This window comes from Notamacropus eugenii, chromosome 6, assembly GCF_028372415.1.
Source record: "Notamacropus eugenii isolate mMacEug1 chromosome 6, mMacEug1.pri_v2, whole genome shotgun sequence".
Lineage (NCBI taxonomy): Eukaryota > Metazoa > Chordata > Mammalia > Diprotodontia > Macropodidae > Notamacropus > Notamacropus eugenii.
This window is the reverse complement of record NC_092877.1, coordinates 377,798,268-377,815,975: the sequence shown is the minus strand read 5'-3', so window position 1 is coordinate 377,815,975 and position 17,708 is coordinate 377,798,268. Positions and strand designations below refer to the sequence as shown.

At 42.1% G+C, this 17,708-nt stretch overlaps 1 protein-coding gene across 1 annotated transcript in view; it reads right to left on the bottom strand.

Moving 5' to 3' along the window:
- The window catches only part of CROCC2 (ciliary rootlet coiled-coil, rootletin family member 2), a 167,111-nt gene that overhangs the window by 79,485 nt on the left and 69,918 nt on the right, over positions 1 to 17,708 (bottom strand). Inside the window, exons 8-14 of the mRNA XM_072618755.1 lie at positions 16,621 to 16,727; positions 12,410 to 12,637; positions 11,103 to 11,199; positions 10,914 to 11,003; positions 9,824 to 10,039; positions 5,468 to 5,667; positions 748 to 921 (exon numbers count right to left, since the gene is read on the bottom strand). Of these exons, the coding sequence (XP_072474856.1) occupies positions 748 to 921; positions 5,468 to 5,667; positions 9,824 to 10,039; positions 10,914 to 11,003; positions 11,103 to 11,199; positions 12,410 to 12,637; positions 16,621 to 16,727 (1,112 nt within the window). The remainder of the gene's footprint in view (positions 1 to 747; positions 922 to 5,467; positions 5,668 to 9,823; positions 10,040 to 10,913; positions 11,004 to 11,102; positions 11,200 to 12,409; positions 12,638 to 16,620; positions 16,728 to 17,708) is intronic.

Below are 17,708 nucleotides of genomic sequence, written 5' to 3'. Positions count from 1 at the left end.
AGGGCAAGGATGGTTTCAAAATGGCATTGCACGATGCCCAGCACTGTGCCCATTGTTGACTGCTCAATTGCATAAAAGAATGGTCATTTAGAAGGTGGTGGCTAGGACCCTGGATTCAGACCCTCAGCAGCTGTCCATCTGGAATGGTCACTTGAATTCTCTGTTTCTAAGATTCCCTTCTAACTTAAAATCTATGATCCTAGGATCCAGTGCCTTGATCCCCAGAGCTACTACGGGCCAGTCTCTTCTCCTCTATAGGGCTCAGTTTCCTCCATGTGATGGAGAGTGTTGGACTAGATAATTGATTCCTGAGGTCCCCGTCTGGGGCAGCTAGGGGGTGCTGTAGTGTGGAGAGTGCTGGGCTTGGCATTAGAAAAGCTCATTTTCCTGAGTTCAAATCTGGCCTTAGACACTTACTAGCTGGGTGACCCTGGGCAAGTCTGTTTGCCTCAGTTTCCCCATCTGTAAAATGAGCTGGAGAAGATCACGGCAGACTACTCCAGTACCTTTGCCAAGAAAACTCCAGATGGGGTCACAACGAGTTGGACATGACTGAAACAACTCAACAACATCAACAAAGCTCCTTCTTTTACCCCTGAACATCTCCAACTGGTGCCAGGGACCACTGAGAAATTTCACACCCCAGAGAGTGCCCTGGGGGAGGCTCTCCTGGGGCTTACCCCTGCCCCCCTTCATCTCAGCACAGCACAGGCAAAGTGAAGACCTCTGGAATCTAGCCTCACTCACCCTGTTTCCAAGTCCTTCTGACTCTTCTCCTCTTTTCGTGACATCTCCTCTTGTTGCTGCTCTAGGTGCCTTTGCAGCTCTGTGTTGGTGACTTTGAGCCTTTCGATTTCCAGGGAGGAAAGATCTAACCTTTGGGTCAAGTCCTCTACCCTGGTCTCCAAGGTTTCCTTTTCCCTGCAGGGCAGAAAGGGAGGAAATCCACTCTATGCCAAGTCATCCTCTCTATAGCTTATTTGTACGCAGTTGTCTGCAAGTTATGTCCCTCATTAGTCTTTGAGCTAGTTGAGTGCAGGGGACTATCTTTTGCCTTTCTTTGTATCCCTAGGCCTTAACTTAACACAGTGATGGTCACATACTAGGTGCTTAATCGCTGCTTATGGATTCAATAAGCTTTGATTAAATATCTATGTGTAAGGCCCTACTGAGGTAAGAATAAGGCCCTATTGAGGTAAGAAAAACCAAAATGATGGGTTTTCCCCATTATACTTTTCTTTGTGCTTTGTTGCAACTAATTCCATTTCATTGTGAGTTTGAATAATCCTTGAAACACTTGATTTCCTCATACCAAAAGCCCCTCCAATATCTCTAATAGTCACTGAAGTGTGCTCTTTAGGAACTACAACTTTCACACATTTCCTTGAAGAAATTTTTGAAATTTTGAAAATCATAGAATTAAAAACACAACAAAAAATAGTAAAATGCATGCGTATGAAATAAAATATGGCACTTTTGGGGCAGAAAACTAACTGAAGGTGAGAAAACCAGCTTAATCTGGCTTCATCTTGTCAAAACAGACATTTTGAATCAGTCTAGTATCGCTAGAAGCATACACATGTGACTATTGTTGTTACAAAAGGAAACCATATCAGAATTATTGCTTGTCTCAATTAATTCACACACACCTCTAAGTCAAATGAACTGAGCTAATGTCAACGTTGTGTGGAACTCAACTCAATCTTCGTTGTGTACATGATGCTTTGAAAACACCATTACTCTGACTTCAGTCTCTCTAGAACAGGGAATGTTACTGGTGGCATAGTCATGTGACCCAAGTGACAGCTGGGGTTCTTGGTTCACTTGTCATTCAATCAATACAAGGAATAGCATGGATGGTGTAAATGTCTCTAAAATGAATGATTGCTCCTTACCCACTCATCCCTGAATGGGTCAAACAATATTTGATAGTATTAGGACCACAGCTCTATGTCCAGAACTGGGGGGACCTAACGTGTTTTAGGGTATTTATTTCAATCTTGACCTTGAGAAGTTCTTTTTCACTTGGTAGACAAAAGGACCAAATAAGTAACTTCCAGAGACCGGAAGTGAATGACTGACCTGGAGAACATTCAGCCCTTTATGAATATTATGATCCCAAAGTCCACCAAGCTAGAATTGTGATCAGTGGCCTTCCTGTGGTAGGACTTATCTTCCTCTCAGAAGAAACAGAGGTGTGGAGCCCTCCCAGGGCACCTCACAAAAGCACCTAGATCTGTTTTTGACATTTGCTTCTAAATGAATTCATTTATTTATTGAAACATTATATCAGGCAGCTTCTCCAAGTTGGCAAGTCAAGTCAGCAAGTATTTATTAAGTACTAACTGCATTCCAGGCACTGTGCTAAGTACTTTAGCTAGGCTTCAATTATTCCCTCTTCCATTTTGTAATTAGCTGCCCAGATCAAGATCAAGTCTGAATGTCTTAACTTTCAGCTGGGAGAAAGCTGCTCTTTCTATGTCTCTGCTTAGCCCCTTTAGAACTTCCCAAATCAAAGTGCTCTTCTTTGGTCACCACTCTTCGGTATCTATGTTGAAGCCCTCCTCTTCCAGTAAAGTCTTAGCTTTGTAAGAGTAGGAACTATCTTTCCTTTCCTTTTCATATCTTTAGTATTTGGCTCAGTTGTTGACATGCAGTCAAGGCATGATACAAGCTTCTTCCATCCATCCATCCATCCATCCATCCATCCATCCATCCATCCATCCATTCATCCATCCTTCCTTCCACCTACCTAGTCATTCATCTGCCTCTGATACACTGGTTAGACTTTGCAAAGCCACAACAGGAATTTTTATGCCCAATGCATGTAACACCATAATCATTTGAGACATGTCCCGAGGAGTGAACTCTCAGTTGAACAAGGCGCTAGAGTGGCAGCAGTACTTTGAGGGAATTAGAAACCTCAGGACACCTCGAGGACACGACTTTTGAGAGTGATGATGGAATTGGGCTGGACTAGAAGTCACTCCTACCCACCCTCTGGTCTCTTCTATTGGAACTCTCTTTTACTCTTGAGGTGCTAAACTTGATCATATGTCCACCAAGGAAATTCTGTAAGGTCTGCAGGTGCCCTCTAAATTTGTCATCCTAGAACCACACCCCAGTTGTCTGGCTTTAGTTATTGATTTAAGGTCTTATTTTTGACTAATGCCCTTGTAGTTTGAGCTAAAAATGGAAGAACTAGGGTAGGCAGAGTGCCTGAAGAACTGTGGGCAGAGGTTTGCAATATTGTACAGGAGGTAACAACAAAAAACATTTAAAAAGGAACAAGAAAGCAAAATGGCCTCTGATGAGTCTTTACAAAAGCAGAGGAAAGAAGGAAAGTGAAAGATAAAGAGCAAGGGAATGATATACCCAATTGAATTCAGAATTCCAGAGAAGAGCAAGGAGAGGTGAGGTGTTCTTAAATGATCAATGCAAAGAAATAGAAGAGAACAGCAAAATGGGAAAGACAAGATCTTTTCAAGAAAATTAGAGATATCAAGGGAAAATTTCATGCAAAAATGGGCATGCTAAAAGATAAAAGTAGTAAGGACTTAGCAGAAGTACAAGAGATTAAGAAGAGGTGGAGAGAATATAGAGAACTATACAAGAAAGACCTTAACCTCATTTATTATCACAATGGTGTGTGCTGATCTAGAGCCAGACATCCTGGAGAATGAAGTGGACCTCAGGAAGCACTGCTAAAGGTAAGGCTAGTGGAGGTGGTCGAATTCCGGCTGAGCTATTTAAAATTTTAAACGATGATGCTGTTAAGGTGCTACACTCAATATGCCAGCAAATTTGGGAAGCTCACCAGCAGCTATTGGATTAGAAAGGATGAGTTTACATCCCAATACTAAAGAAAGGCAATATTAAGGAATGTTCAAATTACCAAACGACTGAGCACATTTCATACCCCAACAAGGTTTTGTTTAAGATTATGCAGGCTGGGTTTAAGCAATATATGAACTGAGTAGTCCCAGAAAAGCAGGCTGGTTTTCGAAGAGACAGAGGAACTAGAGACCCAATTGCTAACATTCACTGAATTATGAAAAAATCAAAGGAGTTCCAGAAAAAAAATTTACTTCTGCTTCATTGACTCCACCAAAGTCTTTCATCATATGGATCACAACAAAATGGGGACACGTTCTCAAGGAGATGAGAGTACGAGATAATCTTTCTTGTCTCCTGAGGAATGTGTACTCAGATCAAAAAATAACAGTTAGAAGTGAACATGGAACAAATGACTGGTTTAAGATTGGAAGAGGAATACAAGACAGTGTATCATCACCCTATTGACTATAGTGTTTATTTTATATTCCTTATCTAGAATATAATTTATTATATTCTTTGTTATGTTTAACTTCTATGCAGTATGTATCATGTGAAATGCCATACTAGACGAATCAAAAGCTGCAATTAACGTTACTGGGAGAAATAGTAATGATCTCAGATATGCAGACAATGCCACTCTGACACCAGAAAGTGAAGAGGAATTAATGAACCTCTTGAATGAGGAGAGTATAAAAACTGGCTTTGAGCTTAACATCAAAAAAACTAAGATCTTGGCAACTGGTTTCATCACTTCCTGGCAAATAGAGGCAGAAGAGATGGAAATAGTATCGGATCTTATATTCTTGGGCTGAAAGATCACTGTGGATGGTAACTGTAGCCACGAAATGAAAAGACACTTGCTCCTTAGAAACAAAGCTATGGCAAACCTGTACAGCATGCTAAAAAGCAGAGACTTGCCAACAAAGGGCCGGATAATCAAAGCTATGGTTTTTCCAGTAGCCATGTGTGGCTGTGAGATTTGGACTATAAGGAAAGCTGAGCACCACAAAGTCAACGCTTTTGAATTGTGGTGCTGGAGAAGACTGAGTCCCTTGGACAGCAAGGAGATCAAATTGGATAATACTTAAAGAAATTAATTCAGGCTATTCACTGGAAGGTCAAATACGGAAGCTGAACCGTCAATACTTTGGTCACATGAGAAGATGGGACTCAGTGATTTTGGGAAAGATTGAAGTCAAAAGGAGAAGGAGATGGCAGAGAGTGAGATGGATAGGTAGTGTCATGAAAGCAATGAGCATAAGCTTAGACCGACTAGGAGATAGTGGAGGATAGAAGGGTGTGGTGTGCTGTGCTCATGGGGTCATGAATGACTGAACAACAGACAGCTACTATCGTTAATTCTGTGATAAGATCAATTTTTTCTACCTCATGAAAGAGTGTAATTGCTGTTAGTGCCCCCCTAAATTTCAATTGTTCTATTTTAGTTATACCCTTTGGAAGTTAGACATGCTCAAGTCCACAGCCTTCCTGAGGGCAGTCCTGGACAAGCATCTATAGCTCTATATAACCTTAGGTCAGCCCATATATCTCTGGGCTACCTAAACGGTCCCCTTCTTTGTTTTGGTCTGCTCTTAGCTAATCCATTTCAGTAAGATCCACCCTCCTTCACCTTCTCAACATCTCTTCAGAGGCTTTGCAGCATTCCAGGTCTTGTCTCTGGTCCTCTAGCCCGACCAGCAGTTTTTCTCGCTCTTGTCTCAGCTCCTGTAGTTGGCACTCTGTGGCCTGAATCTCCTTCTGACAATCGGCCAGCTGTTTCTGGTGCATTGTCACGGTGGCCTGACAGGACTCCAGCTGCAGCCGCAGCTCCTGCCCAGTCAAAGGGAAAATGGGACAGTGAGCCAAAATGGAACCTGGGCATCCTTTGGGAACCTTAAAGGGCATTATAAATGGGAATTATTGTTATTTTGGTTATTGTTACTGTTCTGTACTGGAAGTTACCCATAAATTTATTTCAGTGTTGTTTTTGTTTTGTTTTTGGGCCCAGACCAATGAACACACACTGAGCAAGTCACTAAATCATTCAGTACTCCAGCTAGCTCTAAGGCTCTTAGGCTCTAAAAGGGAGTTTCTACCAGGAATTGATCTGACCTGAAGTTTTAAGATTGACAGAACTTGTCTTTGACATACTTATCCCCTCCTTCTGCATCCTGATTCTCATTCTCTGGTGTCTCTTTCCTCGTCTTTCTTCTCAAGACCTGTTATTCGTCTATCTCTTTAATGTCTACAAAGTTTTTCTTTGCATGCATTATCTTATTGAATCCTCAAAACACTCTGGGAGGGAGGGACTACAGATTTTATACCCCAATTTTACAGAAGAGAAACTGAGGTAATGTGTGTGTGCGCACAAGGATGAACTCAGTTCTTCCTGATTTCAGGATTACTAAAAAAGATACATGAGGAAAAATGCCCATGGATTTTAGCAAAGCTTTAGATAAAATATCTCATCCTGTCCTTGAAGTAGAGGCTGAGACATGTGGACTGGATAAGACAACTGGATGGGTTGAGAGTTATTTGGGTGGCTGGAGTAAAAAAGAAGTCCTCACTGGTTCATGGCCACTGTGGAAGGAGGGCCTCAGTGGAGCAATCCCACTGCCCTGTGCTTGGCCCTGTTCATTTCAGCCTGTTTATCATTAATTTTTGATATAGACAAAGATGGTGTGCTCACATTTGCAGATGACATCAAGCTGGGGCAGAGAGCTAACACAATGGACGACACTCAGAACCCTAAAGGGATGAAACTCAGCAGGAATCAGTGTCAAGCCTTGCACTTGGCCTCACAAGTTCAAGATGGAGGAGGCTGGTTAGATAAGCGTCCTGTCAGGAAAGACTTCAAAAAACAGAACTGTCTAAAAGTGGAAAAGACCACCTGGTGAGGTAGTGAGTTTCCTTTCTTTGAAGGTGTGCAAGCGTGGGTTGGACAATCACTTGTTGGGGATATGATTATGCTGGCGATTCCTTGTGTGTATGGGCTGGGCTACTGGGGGCCTCTGCATCACTGTCTGAAGTTATGTGATTCTGTGAATGGCAACATGGAGACATTGTAGGACAGAACAAGGACATAGATGTGAATCTTTTGGCTCCTGCACAGTCCTCCTGCACCCTCCCCACCCCTCACCTCTGCTTGGCTCAGGTCCTTTATCATCTCTAGGGATGGTGATCATCTCTAGTCACTGAACCATTTCCAGGGACAGGAGCCAAACTAGGGCTATCTCACACACCCCTGGGAACTTGCTTTGTGGAACCCACCCCTGTGACTCTTGGGGAAAATTGGCTTCCAAGATGGAGGAAGGAGGGAATCACACAGGAGGGACAGAGAACAAGGGTTTCCTAACCCTCATTCCCTAGAAAAACACACTGAGCATTATGCAAGAGGTTTCGGTGCAGCCAAAGCGGCCCTCCTCACTCCCCCATGATGCAACAGCCCTGAGAACAATGGGTTTGTGTGTGAGCTTGGGAGGGCCTCGCCTGCAGCCCCCTGGACCAGCCCCCCTACAGAGCTAGGCATTCCAGGGACTTGAGGGATGCAGGCTGGGAAGGGGCCTAGACCATTATCAGCAGAGAACTGGCATGCTTTCTTTGCTCCCTCAACTTCCTCCCTGACTCTTGAAATCCTTTAATTCAAGAGCCAGCTCAGGTGACATCCTTTCTGAATCCTAGCACCCCCCAACCCCCACCCCTGCCTCTGACAGCTCCATGTGGTGGTGATCTCCCCACCTCTCCCAGCTTTTTCGTTGCACTTGGTCCTGACTGAGCTTTTCACATTCTAGCTGAAAACTGGTCACTAGTGAATGTGTCTCATCTTTCCAGCTTGATTGTAAGACATGTGAGGGCCGGTGTGGCATCTTTTTCACAAAGTCAGAGGTGGGGATTTTGGAGTTGTGATCCATCCCTCTGGGGAGACCAGTGAAGAAAGCAGTGTTCATTGGAGAGAGCACTGGGTTCCAAGTGGGTTCAAATTCTGACCCTACTTAATCAAGACAGCAATGATGAAGATGATGGGCACTGTCAGACTCAGGTCTGAGGACACACGATGAAACAGTCTCTGCCTCTGAGTAGGGAGTAATATTGGGCAAGCCACGTAACCTGTCTGGGTCTCAGTTTTCTCATCTATAAAATGAATGGAACTGAGCTGGGCATGGTCTGATCCTATCAATGTCCTTCTCCCTTCAGTCTGGAACCTGGTGGTTGTATCCTTGTCATTTTTTTTATTTTGAGGGCACTATGCCTGTGACTTCATTGATATAAAGCAACTCCCCCTACAATGGGGGTCGTGGCTATGCCTGTCTCCCCACTCCCCACCCTCACCCTCAGGCTGACAGGAGAATTTGCAGGATCTGTGGTTGGCATACTGGTTTTTTTGAGGGCCAGATGCAATAATGTCCAGTGAAAGGGCTCTTGTCTTAGGTCTCTGTACCCAGGCCTGGCTCCTACATTTCTGCTAGTGAGGGGCATTTATGGAGGGATGGTCCTGACCCAGGTGGTGAACAAGCTGTGTCTGGAAGCAGTTGGAGAGCCAGATTGGAATTGTTTGCCAATGGCAGGACAGAGGTCAAGGGAGAACAGGAGGAGATGCCCAGAAGCTGGATCCAGCCAAGAAGTCAGGCATGGCCCCATGGATTCTATGAGGGACTGCACTGGGGGAGGTCTTTACATCTGAGCAGCTCATTCTTTGTTCCCATGCTTTGTGGGCTGCTTGGTCTGAGAGAGGCTGAGGGTGCCAAGCCCCTTCCTGTCTTTGGCTTTGGTCCTTTTCTTCTGTGGTTACAGGTAAAGAATTATATTCAGTTACACTGTCACACTTGGCTGACAGACTCCATCGTGCCATGCTTGTACAATTGACTCCGATGAAATGCAGAAAGGAAAGAGAGTGGTGTTTGCCAGGGGTAGGAGCTGAGCTATGAGTCCAATTAGATAACTCCACATATACCACGTTCTCACTCACACACGCTACACGTACAGAAGGAGCAAACCTAGAGGACAGAGATGGTCCCTTTGAGGTCCTCTCCAGCTTGAAATCTATGCTCCTGCACTCCTGGGTCACTTCTCCTCTTGGCCTCATCTTCCTCATGTATAAAATTATAGAGTGGGATTGATTAAACTCTGAGTCTGCTCCAGTCCTAGATCTAGGATCTTAGAAATTTTAGGTCCCATCTCCTGTTCACTTCCACCACACCACTGTGACATGATGATTACTGTTGGGTTGGCTTCCAACACTGCCTCAAAAGGATCCCTATGAAACCGTAAGCATGCTGCCTGGGAGGAATATTTCTTCTAAGCCCTGAGGATTATAGTTAATGGTTGGCAGGACAGGAAAGTGAGTTCTGAAGGATCAGAGAAAGAAAAGAAAGGTCTAGAGTGTGGGCTACTATGAGGGCGATGAGGCAATGAGGTGGATATGTGGTTCTGGAGTTGGGGTAGGCCCTGAAAACAAGCCACCAATTTACAATTTTGCCCTGAGTTAGCCCTTGTGGGAAATATCCATGGGAGACATGATTTGGGAGCTGGGCATGTGGGCTCAAGCCCAGGCTCTGTTACAAGCTGTATGACCCTAGGGAAATCACTTCCCTTAGCTGGGCCTCAGTGTCCTAGTCAGTAAAATGGGGGAGGGGGATCATGTGGTCTCCAAAGTCCTTTACAGAAGTCTATGATAAGAAAGCTCTATGAATTTCCATGGCTTGTAGGAGATCTGGTTTGCTCCCTCTGGTTGTCTGTTCCAAGCATAACTGATTCTCATCCACAACACAATTCTCCTTCAATCTACTCTACCCTCCCTTCCTGCCTGTCATCTTGACCTGAGCAAGCTGACTGTAGCATTTTGGGAAACACACAATTAAGGAGATGAATTTGTATTATTGTCCTCTCTAGTAAGAAGAAGAGTCTATTTGGGGGGAAGCCCCTGGTTCCGTTGACTGGCCTGTTCTTTGTACACAAGCAGCCCTGCAGGCTAGGGAATCCTCCCAACCTGTTCCTGTTGACACCTATTTTGGAGGGCTTCTTGGATGGTCTGCAGAGTTGCATCCTGGTGGAACCGGGAGTAGGGCTGGCTCAGGGATGCCTGCTGTGGAGGAGGAGAACGGGAGCCCCCAGGGGAGGGTTGTCTTCCAGGATCTTTCTGTCCTCCGGCCCTTCGGTTCTCTGCGGAGGGAAGGTCTTCACACTCAGTATCAGCTAGAACTAACTTCAAGGGAACAGATAAAGGAAAAAATCGATAACCATCATCTTCCTGGTCACAGATACATCAAACACTTCACTATCTACAAATCTTCTAGTGTTTATTATCACAATGACCTGGGAAGGTTGGCCCTGCCAGTAGCTTTTTCCTCATTTCGCAGACAAGTAAACTGAGGTATAATGAAGTTAAGAGATTTATCCCAGATCTGCCCCTCACTATCGGTGTGACCTTGGGCCCAAGTCCCCTAAACTCTCTGGACTTCCATTTTCTCCTTCTGTAAAATGAGAGGGTTATGCTTGAAGGGTCTTCTATTGCTGAATCTACAATCCTAAATACTGTTACCTGCCTAGGGTCACAGAGATGTGAAAAGATGATGAAATATTTTATTATTAATATTATTAAATTAAATTATTAAAATATTATTAAATATCACCATACAATGAAGACTATTTTCATGAGCCCTCCTATATCTCTGGCTAACTGCATCAGGTCCATCAGTTTCATCTCACCAACTAAACAAGCAGCTCCCCTCATAAAAGTAATAATTCATGTGTCCTGTGTCCCTGACAGGGCCTTTCACAGTATTGGTCACAGTGGGTCTGCAGGAAGAAAAAAAACCCTCGTTGGTTGATTGGTCTCTCCTTTTCCTTTCTATTCTCTTTTCTCCTTTATGAACTCTGTGCTGTGGTCAAACTGCCCTCTCTTCTATTTAAATCATGCCCTGGAAATGCACTAGAGATGTGGCCTTTGAGAAGGACCCTTTGCCTCCTAGAGCCTCAGTTTTCTTATCTTTAAAATGAGGAAATTGGACTTGATGCCCTCTAAGTTTCTCTCAGCTCTAAATCTATTCTGTTGCAATTTCCCTTGAGTGACATGGCACCTTTGTGATGTGGTTTAAAACACGCTGTAAAGATTCCATTTCACCCTTCAGATCCTCCACCTCCAGGAGACCTCCAGTTTGGGTGGATTCCTGCATTCAGAGAGAGGAATATCTTTATGAAGCAAAGAGGCCTTGGGGACATGAATGACAGCAAACACCCAAGAGAAAAGTCTTGGTAAATACACACACCAGCTTCTGAATGTCCAGTTTTAGGGAAGATATGGTCTTCTCTTTCTTAGCGTTTTGTTCCTGGAGCCTTTCTCCTAGTTGAGTCAGCTCTGTGAGCCTAGAAGGGGAAAGCCAGAGGCAGAGTGGACAGTGTTATCCAGAGAATAGTGCAAAGGCTGAAAGAGATTGAGGCTAGACCCAAATTCAAATGCGATAAATGTGAAATTCATTTAGATTCAGTGGAACATTCTTAAGGACCTACTGGACCCTGAGTATACAAAGACAAAAAGGAAGCAGTCCCTGACCTCAAGGAGCTTATATTCTACTGGGAGAGAAGAGAGAAAAAGCACAAAAATGTGTACAAAGGACTAAACACGACCCACTGGAGGATCAAGGAGGGCTGCATGGAGGAGGTGGCATCAGAGTGGAGCCTCGGAGGAAGAGGATTCTGAGAAGAGGAGCTCCCAGAATTCCAGAGTGGGGAGAAACATCAGGGTGATCTAGTATGATCCATAACTGGAGAAGAGTCCCCTCACGACATCTCCAACAAGTACTAGTCCAGCCTGCTGGTGATGACCTCCCAGGAGAGAGAACCCACTAATTGCTGAGATGGCCATTCTATTTTGAGGACAGCTCTCATCGTTTGATAATTTTTCTTGAATTTGAGCCTAAATTCACCTTTGTATGTTCCACCCATTGGTTTTGGTTCTGTGGGGCCAAGCAGAATGAGGCTAAAGATGACCTTTTAAATACTTGAAGACCACTATCACAATCCCTCGAGGTCTGCTTTTCTCTAGGCTAAATGTGCCAATTTCCTTCAACCAGTTCCATGACATGGACCCAAGGCATTTTAACCCTCTCTGGTTGTCCTCCTCCAGACTTCTCCAGTTTCTCAATAACCTACTTAAATGGTGGTGCCCCAAATTGTATATGGTAACCATATATGGTGTGATCTGGGATAATCATCCCTCTATGCCTGCAAGCAACATCTCCTTTAGAGTATCCCAAGGTCAAGGGATCTTTCCTGGCTGCCAAATGCCAGGCTGACTCATATGAAGAAGCACATTCCATGGGTACATGCAAACCATGGACCTACCAGATAGAGCCCACCCCCCCAGAGCCCCTGCTTCCATTTGGATTTGTCTTTATATCTATGTTGCCTATACTTTTGTATGTCCTTGCGGCCCTAGAGTGTAAGACCACTGAGAGTGAGTTTCCCCTTTGTACTTGTATGCCTAGCATGGTTCGTGGCACATGGGAGGTGCCTAATAAGTGCTTGCTGGTGACCGACTGATCCTCCAGGGTTCCTCTGAGCCTGGTGCTCTCACCTGGAGCTGAGTTCTACTTTCTCGGCATCCCAACAGCTCTGGAGCTGGATCATCTCTCGCACCTTGTCCCGAAGCTGTTGTTCCAGCCGGGCACAGTGGTGGGCCTGCTTCTCCATGGAGGAAAGAGCCTTGCTCTCAGAGAACCGCAGGTTGGAGTCGAGATTGAGACAGGCAGTTTGCAGTCGGTGTGCAGTCCTGGCTAGGTCTGACTTCATATCTGTTAGACCTCTGAGGGGGGAAAAGAGATGGGATTGAAGGTATAGGCTTTTGCCTGTAGCTTATCACTTCAACTGCCTGAGGCTCATTGTCCTCATCTTTAAAAAGAGAAGTTTGGTCAAGATGGACCCAATTTTAAACCCTAAAAAGAAAAGAAAATATTTGAAATTTGTAAATACATTTGAAAAATTTGTATTTATGAAATACATATAAATAAAACAAAATTTATATTTTATGAGTGTTTTTGTAACTTACGCAGCATGTTGCCAGGCTGCTCTGCAAAAAGATTCCACTGATTTGCAATTCCACCAACAATGTTTGAGTGCATATGTTTCCATAGCTCTGCCAACCTTGTATTTTTTTTTTGGGTGAGGGAGGGAGCATTTTTATGGGTTTGAGGCAATACTTCAAAGTTATTTTAATTTGTGTTTCTTTCATTTTTAGGAGAAATATTTTTAAAAATACAGAGGGAGATGATATAGAAATGGACTTCATAATATATGAATAGAATACGGTAAATATGTAAAATATAGTACATATACATAATATAGTCAAATGTAATATAGTAAATAAATAGAGTTCTACACTTGGAGTCGGGAAAAAGTGAGGGTCAAATTCCCCCTCCAACATTTAGTAACTGTGTGATCATAGCAAAAATCACTTAATTTTTTTGGACATCACTTCCTACAACTGTAACACAGAACTAGTAATATCTATAGGATCTAGAAATATTATGAAACTCAGATGAGATATGTGTGTAAAGTGCTTTTCATTAAAGCACTGTCTGTGTGTGGATTACTATGGGTTTTCATGTTACTATGATTTGGACTTTTTCATATTCTTATATTCATGTACTCATTCGTATCCTTTGATCATTTTCCCATTGGGAGTTGAGTTTTATCTTTGAATATTTTGTCCAGTTCTTGACAGATTTCAAATGTTGATTTTACCTGTTACATTTGTAATAATGTTCCCCTCATTTCTTTTCCCTTTCTGTTCTTTTCCTTTTAACTCTGTCATTTTAATTGTACAGAAATTTCTGATTTTATGTAATCAAATATAGGTATCTTGTCTTTAATAATTTCTTTTGTTTACTTACTAGATAAAATTAATCTACTCTCAACAAGTGAGCATATATTATTCTATTTTTATTTCATCTTTGAATGGTTGTTTTAGCTTATAATCTAGTTAGGATTTAGTGTGGTGTATGGTGTGCAACTGAGTTTATTTTTCACCTTATTGCTAATTTCCTCAACTATACTTATTGAATAATGAACCATTTCTCAGTTTTTATTTTCTGTAGGCTCATCAAATATTATCTTTTGTATCAATTTGTTTCAATGCATGGAATTTGTATTTGATCCATTTTCCCCCTAGTAGTCTGAGATTATTTTGACATTTGCTTTTTGTTAGATGATTTGAAATCTGGAGTTATAAATTCATCTTCTTAAGCTTCCTCCCCTCCTCCCAGTTCCCATTTGATATTCTCCTCTAGCTGCTTTCTCATGCAAATTTAATCTTTTAAATTCAAGTTTTAAAAAGAAATCCATTAACATGTTTGTGAATATATAATTAAATTAGTGAGAATCATCATTTTTAGTAAGTTGATCCAACCAGTTCTTGAACATCGACTGTCTCTTGGGTTAATAAAATGTTTCTTTGTATGCATAACAGTTTTGTAGTGTTTTTTTTTAAAGCTAATATGTTTTTCTAGATAAATTAATTCCTATGTAGTGAGTGGTTTTTATTGTTATTATAAGTGAAATTTCTTTTTATGATTTTTGAAAACTTAATTGTTCATTTACAAAAGATCTAATTGCATTCAGTTATATCTTAGTTTGACTTTAAGTCAACTTCTCCCAAGGGTACCTGCATTGTTAGTCCTTTCTCAAGTGGCAAAATGAAAAAGTTTCTGTTACAGGGCATTTGAATACCAATGAGCAAGTGGGGACTCCACTTATTGGTTCTTCTTTGGTCAAGGAAGTTCTAGGAGTTTCCATTCAGAAAATGGTGACACAAATTCAATGACCTTTTGGCAACAGACTGTGCCACCAAGACAGTAGAAGATTTGGGTCATCAGTGAATTAACTGGTCCACAGGATGCTAAATTATCAGTGATTGGGGTTGGTTTAAACTTTTTAAAACTAAATGGACTAATTAACCAATCTGTCATTGTTATATTTTTAATTAAGTGATCAGAGATTTATATATCAAGAATCTGTATAAACTTGAGCCTTCTTGGTCTCTGTTTTCTTATTTGAGGAATTATGGGGTTGGCAACAATGGCCCCTGAAGGTCCTTCTAGCACTAAACCTATGAAAATCATCAGTATATGAACTCCCTCAGCTAATGCAAATCTCAACTTGTCTCTAACTGACTGTTTTTAGGAGTCAATAGAAACTCAGAGAGATTAAGCGATTTATTTGCCCACAGTCACACAGATTTTAAATGTTGGAGGGGAAATGTGAACGCAAGACTTCCCAATTCTAAGTTCATCATTCTCTCTAATCTATAATGATAGAGTTCTAGATTTGCAGTCAGGAAGTCCTGGGTTAAAATTCTATTTCTGATGTTTACTAGCGATATGACTCTAACACTTAACCCTTTAGTACCACCAGAAAACTCTCTATGAAACTATTAGTTGTAGAAGAGTAGATGATCTACATTTCTGCATCCTGTAAGCTCCATGCCTCTGTACATCAGAGCTCTTGACTCTCAAAATGTGGTAATCAACATCTTTGTCTTCACTTTCTGCATCATCAAACACCCAAGGGAAAGGTAAAAATTCCAGATTATTCAGAGGTTTTGAATCAGCCATATGTTTGCCACAGTAGAGATTAAATATCTGGATGGTTGACTAATAGCTGCAATTTTCTTCCAAATGTTTTGGTACTCTGTAGATAAAGTCTATATGTATTGGTTCATTTAATGTCACAAACATCTAGTTTATTGGTTACATCTGTAATTACTTGTGTTACACCTGTTTCATGTTGCCCTATTACAGAGACTAAAGATCCTGTTAATATATCTTTAAGAGCCAAATGGAATGTTGCAGAAAAAGTAGTTTGTAATGGCAGTTGAAAAATGTCTTGCTATGAACTCCTACCTCTGTAATCAGGGAAAGGGGATGTGTGTGTGTGTGTGTGTGTGTGTGTGTGTGTCTGTGATTTTTGAATTTTGAGAACAGAGAGACGAAGAATGTGAGGAGAAACTTCTTTTTCAGATCTGTTTTAACTGTAGCGTTGTAAAGAGGATTCTATGAAGAGTCAGTAAGAAGCTGGCAAGTACAGCAAATTCTGGAAGGCCTGTACCCTGTAACGATGGAAGAGAGGTTACTACTTTACTAAACTGATTTTAACTATTATTTTGAGAAGTTATGTGAAAAAAATTCTTAGGAGACTTTAATCAATATTTGGAATTAGTTGAATGGTAAAATTATTTTTCTGAATGTGAAGAGGAGTTATCCGTTGTTATATTAAGGGTTTGAGAGGACTGATTGTGAACTTCCTAGCAATAAGATATTGTAAATAGTTATCCATGCCTTCATTTCATTGTTTATTTCATTTGCTAGCAAGTTGCTTAAGAATAACCACTATTGGGAAAGGATACTTTCCCAGTTTATTCAATAAATAATATTTAATGAACTGGGGTAGAAATTTGAGTCAACTGAGTTAAATACTGAGAGTTTACAGTTTTATTAATTAATAAGAAACTATCTCATCATGACCTTGAATTTCTTTAGGACAGAGGATAACAAAAGTTAATGTAGCCATGAGTCAAGTGATTGGGCTGAAGAGTGACATATGAGTCTGGCCAAGGAATCTCTAGAATTTGAGACTGGAATGGACCTCAGGAGCCATCAAATGAAACCTGTAATGGAAGGAATCCCAACAAGTGGTTTCTAGCCTATACTTGGTTGACCCTCTCATCCCTATTCCTCATAAACTTGTTCATCCCCCTCTCTGTGGATCCTGGAAACACTTTGCCCAGCTCACCTCTCAGCGGCTGCCTGGAGCTCTGCAAAGTTGCTCCTGAGGACCACAGCATGTCTCCAGAGGGTTAGGATCCCTCTTGGTTCTTTCCATAAGAGTGCCTCAGAGCTCTAGGTTGGGAAGAACTGTTTTAACATTTTTGGTCAATGCAGGAGGGACAATATGTCTGTTTGGGGGAAATCACAGAATTGCCCATCTAGAACCAGAAGGGACCTTAATGGTCATCTTGTCCAGAGGTACCAAACTCAGTGACTCCTAGTGCAGCTTGAACCAGATTAAAATGTAATTGGGAGATGTTTGACAAAATAAATAAAAAATATCAAACAAATAGATGATGTTAATTTTTCATTTTCTAAGTCATCCTGCTGCCTGCAGGGATTCCTCACATTTGAGTCTGACACTGCTGACCACCCCTCATTTTACAGATGAGGACATCTCATACTAGGAAGGTTAATTTGACTTACTTCTGGTCCCACAGCTAGTAAGCATCAGAGATGGGATTTTAACCCTGATCCTCTGACTCCAAAGCCAGTACTTACCCACCTACTGAGCACTTTTAAGACCTTGGGTAAGTCACTTAACCTCCCTGGGACTCAGTTTCTTCATCTGTAAAATGATGAAAATGGAGAGAGGTGACACTTGGTTGGGACCAGCCAAGTGTACATCATTGGAACCATATCACTATATTTTTCGTCCCTCTCCTCTCCACCCCACCCTGGTCACTTAAAAGGAATGGAAACATATGAGAAAGAAAGACTCACAAAGCAAGGAGTGATTCCCTTTCTCTTCCTCTTTCTGGAAGCCTGTCATGTTTTTTCTCCCTTTGGCTTGAGGGCTTGAAATTGGAGGTGTTTTTGTTACTGGGAAGCCCTGGTCTGGGTTGTGCCTGGAATCCCAACAATGGAGTCTACTAACTCCATTTATGAATTCCTCCTTCCTAGGGCCCAATGCTTTGAACTCCCAAACGACTCTGACCTTGGCTCAGGCATAGAACTTTGCTAAGATCTCAGTAGGAATGTTTGGACATGGTCATGCCAGGGGTCTCATCAGCTCTCCCTCCCTCCCTGAGTCTAAGAACTGGGAATGGGGAA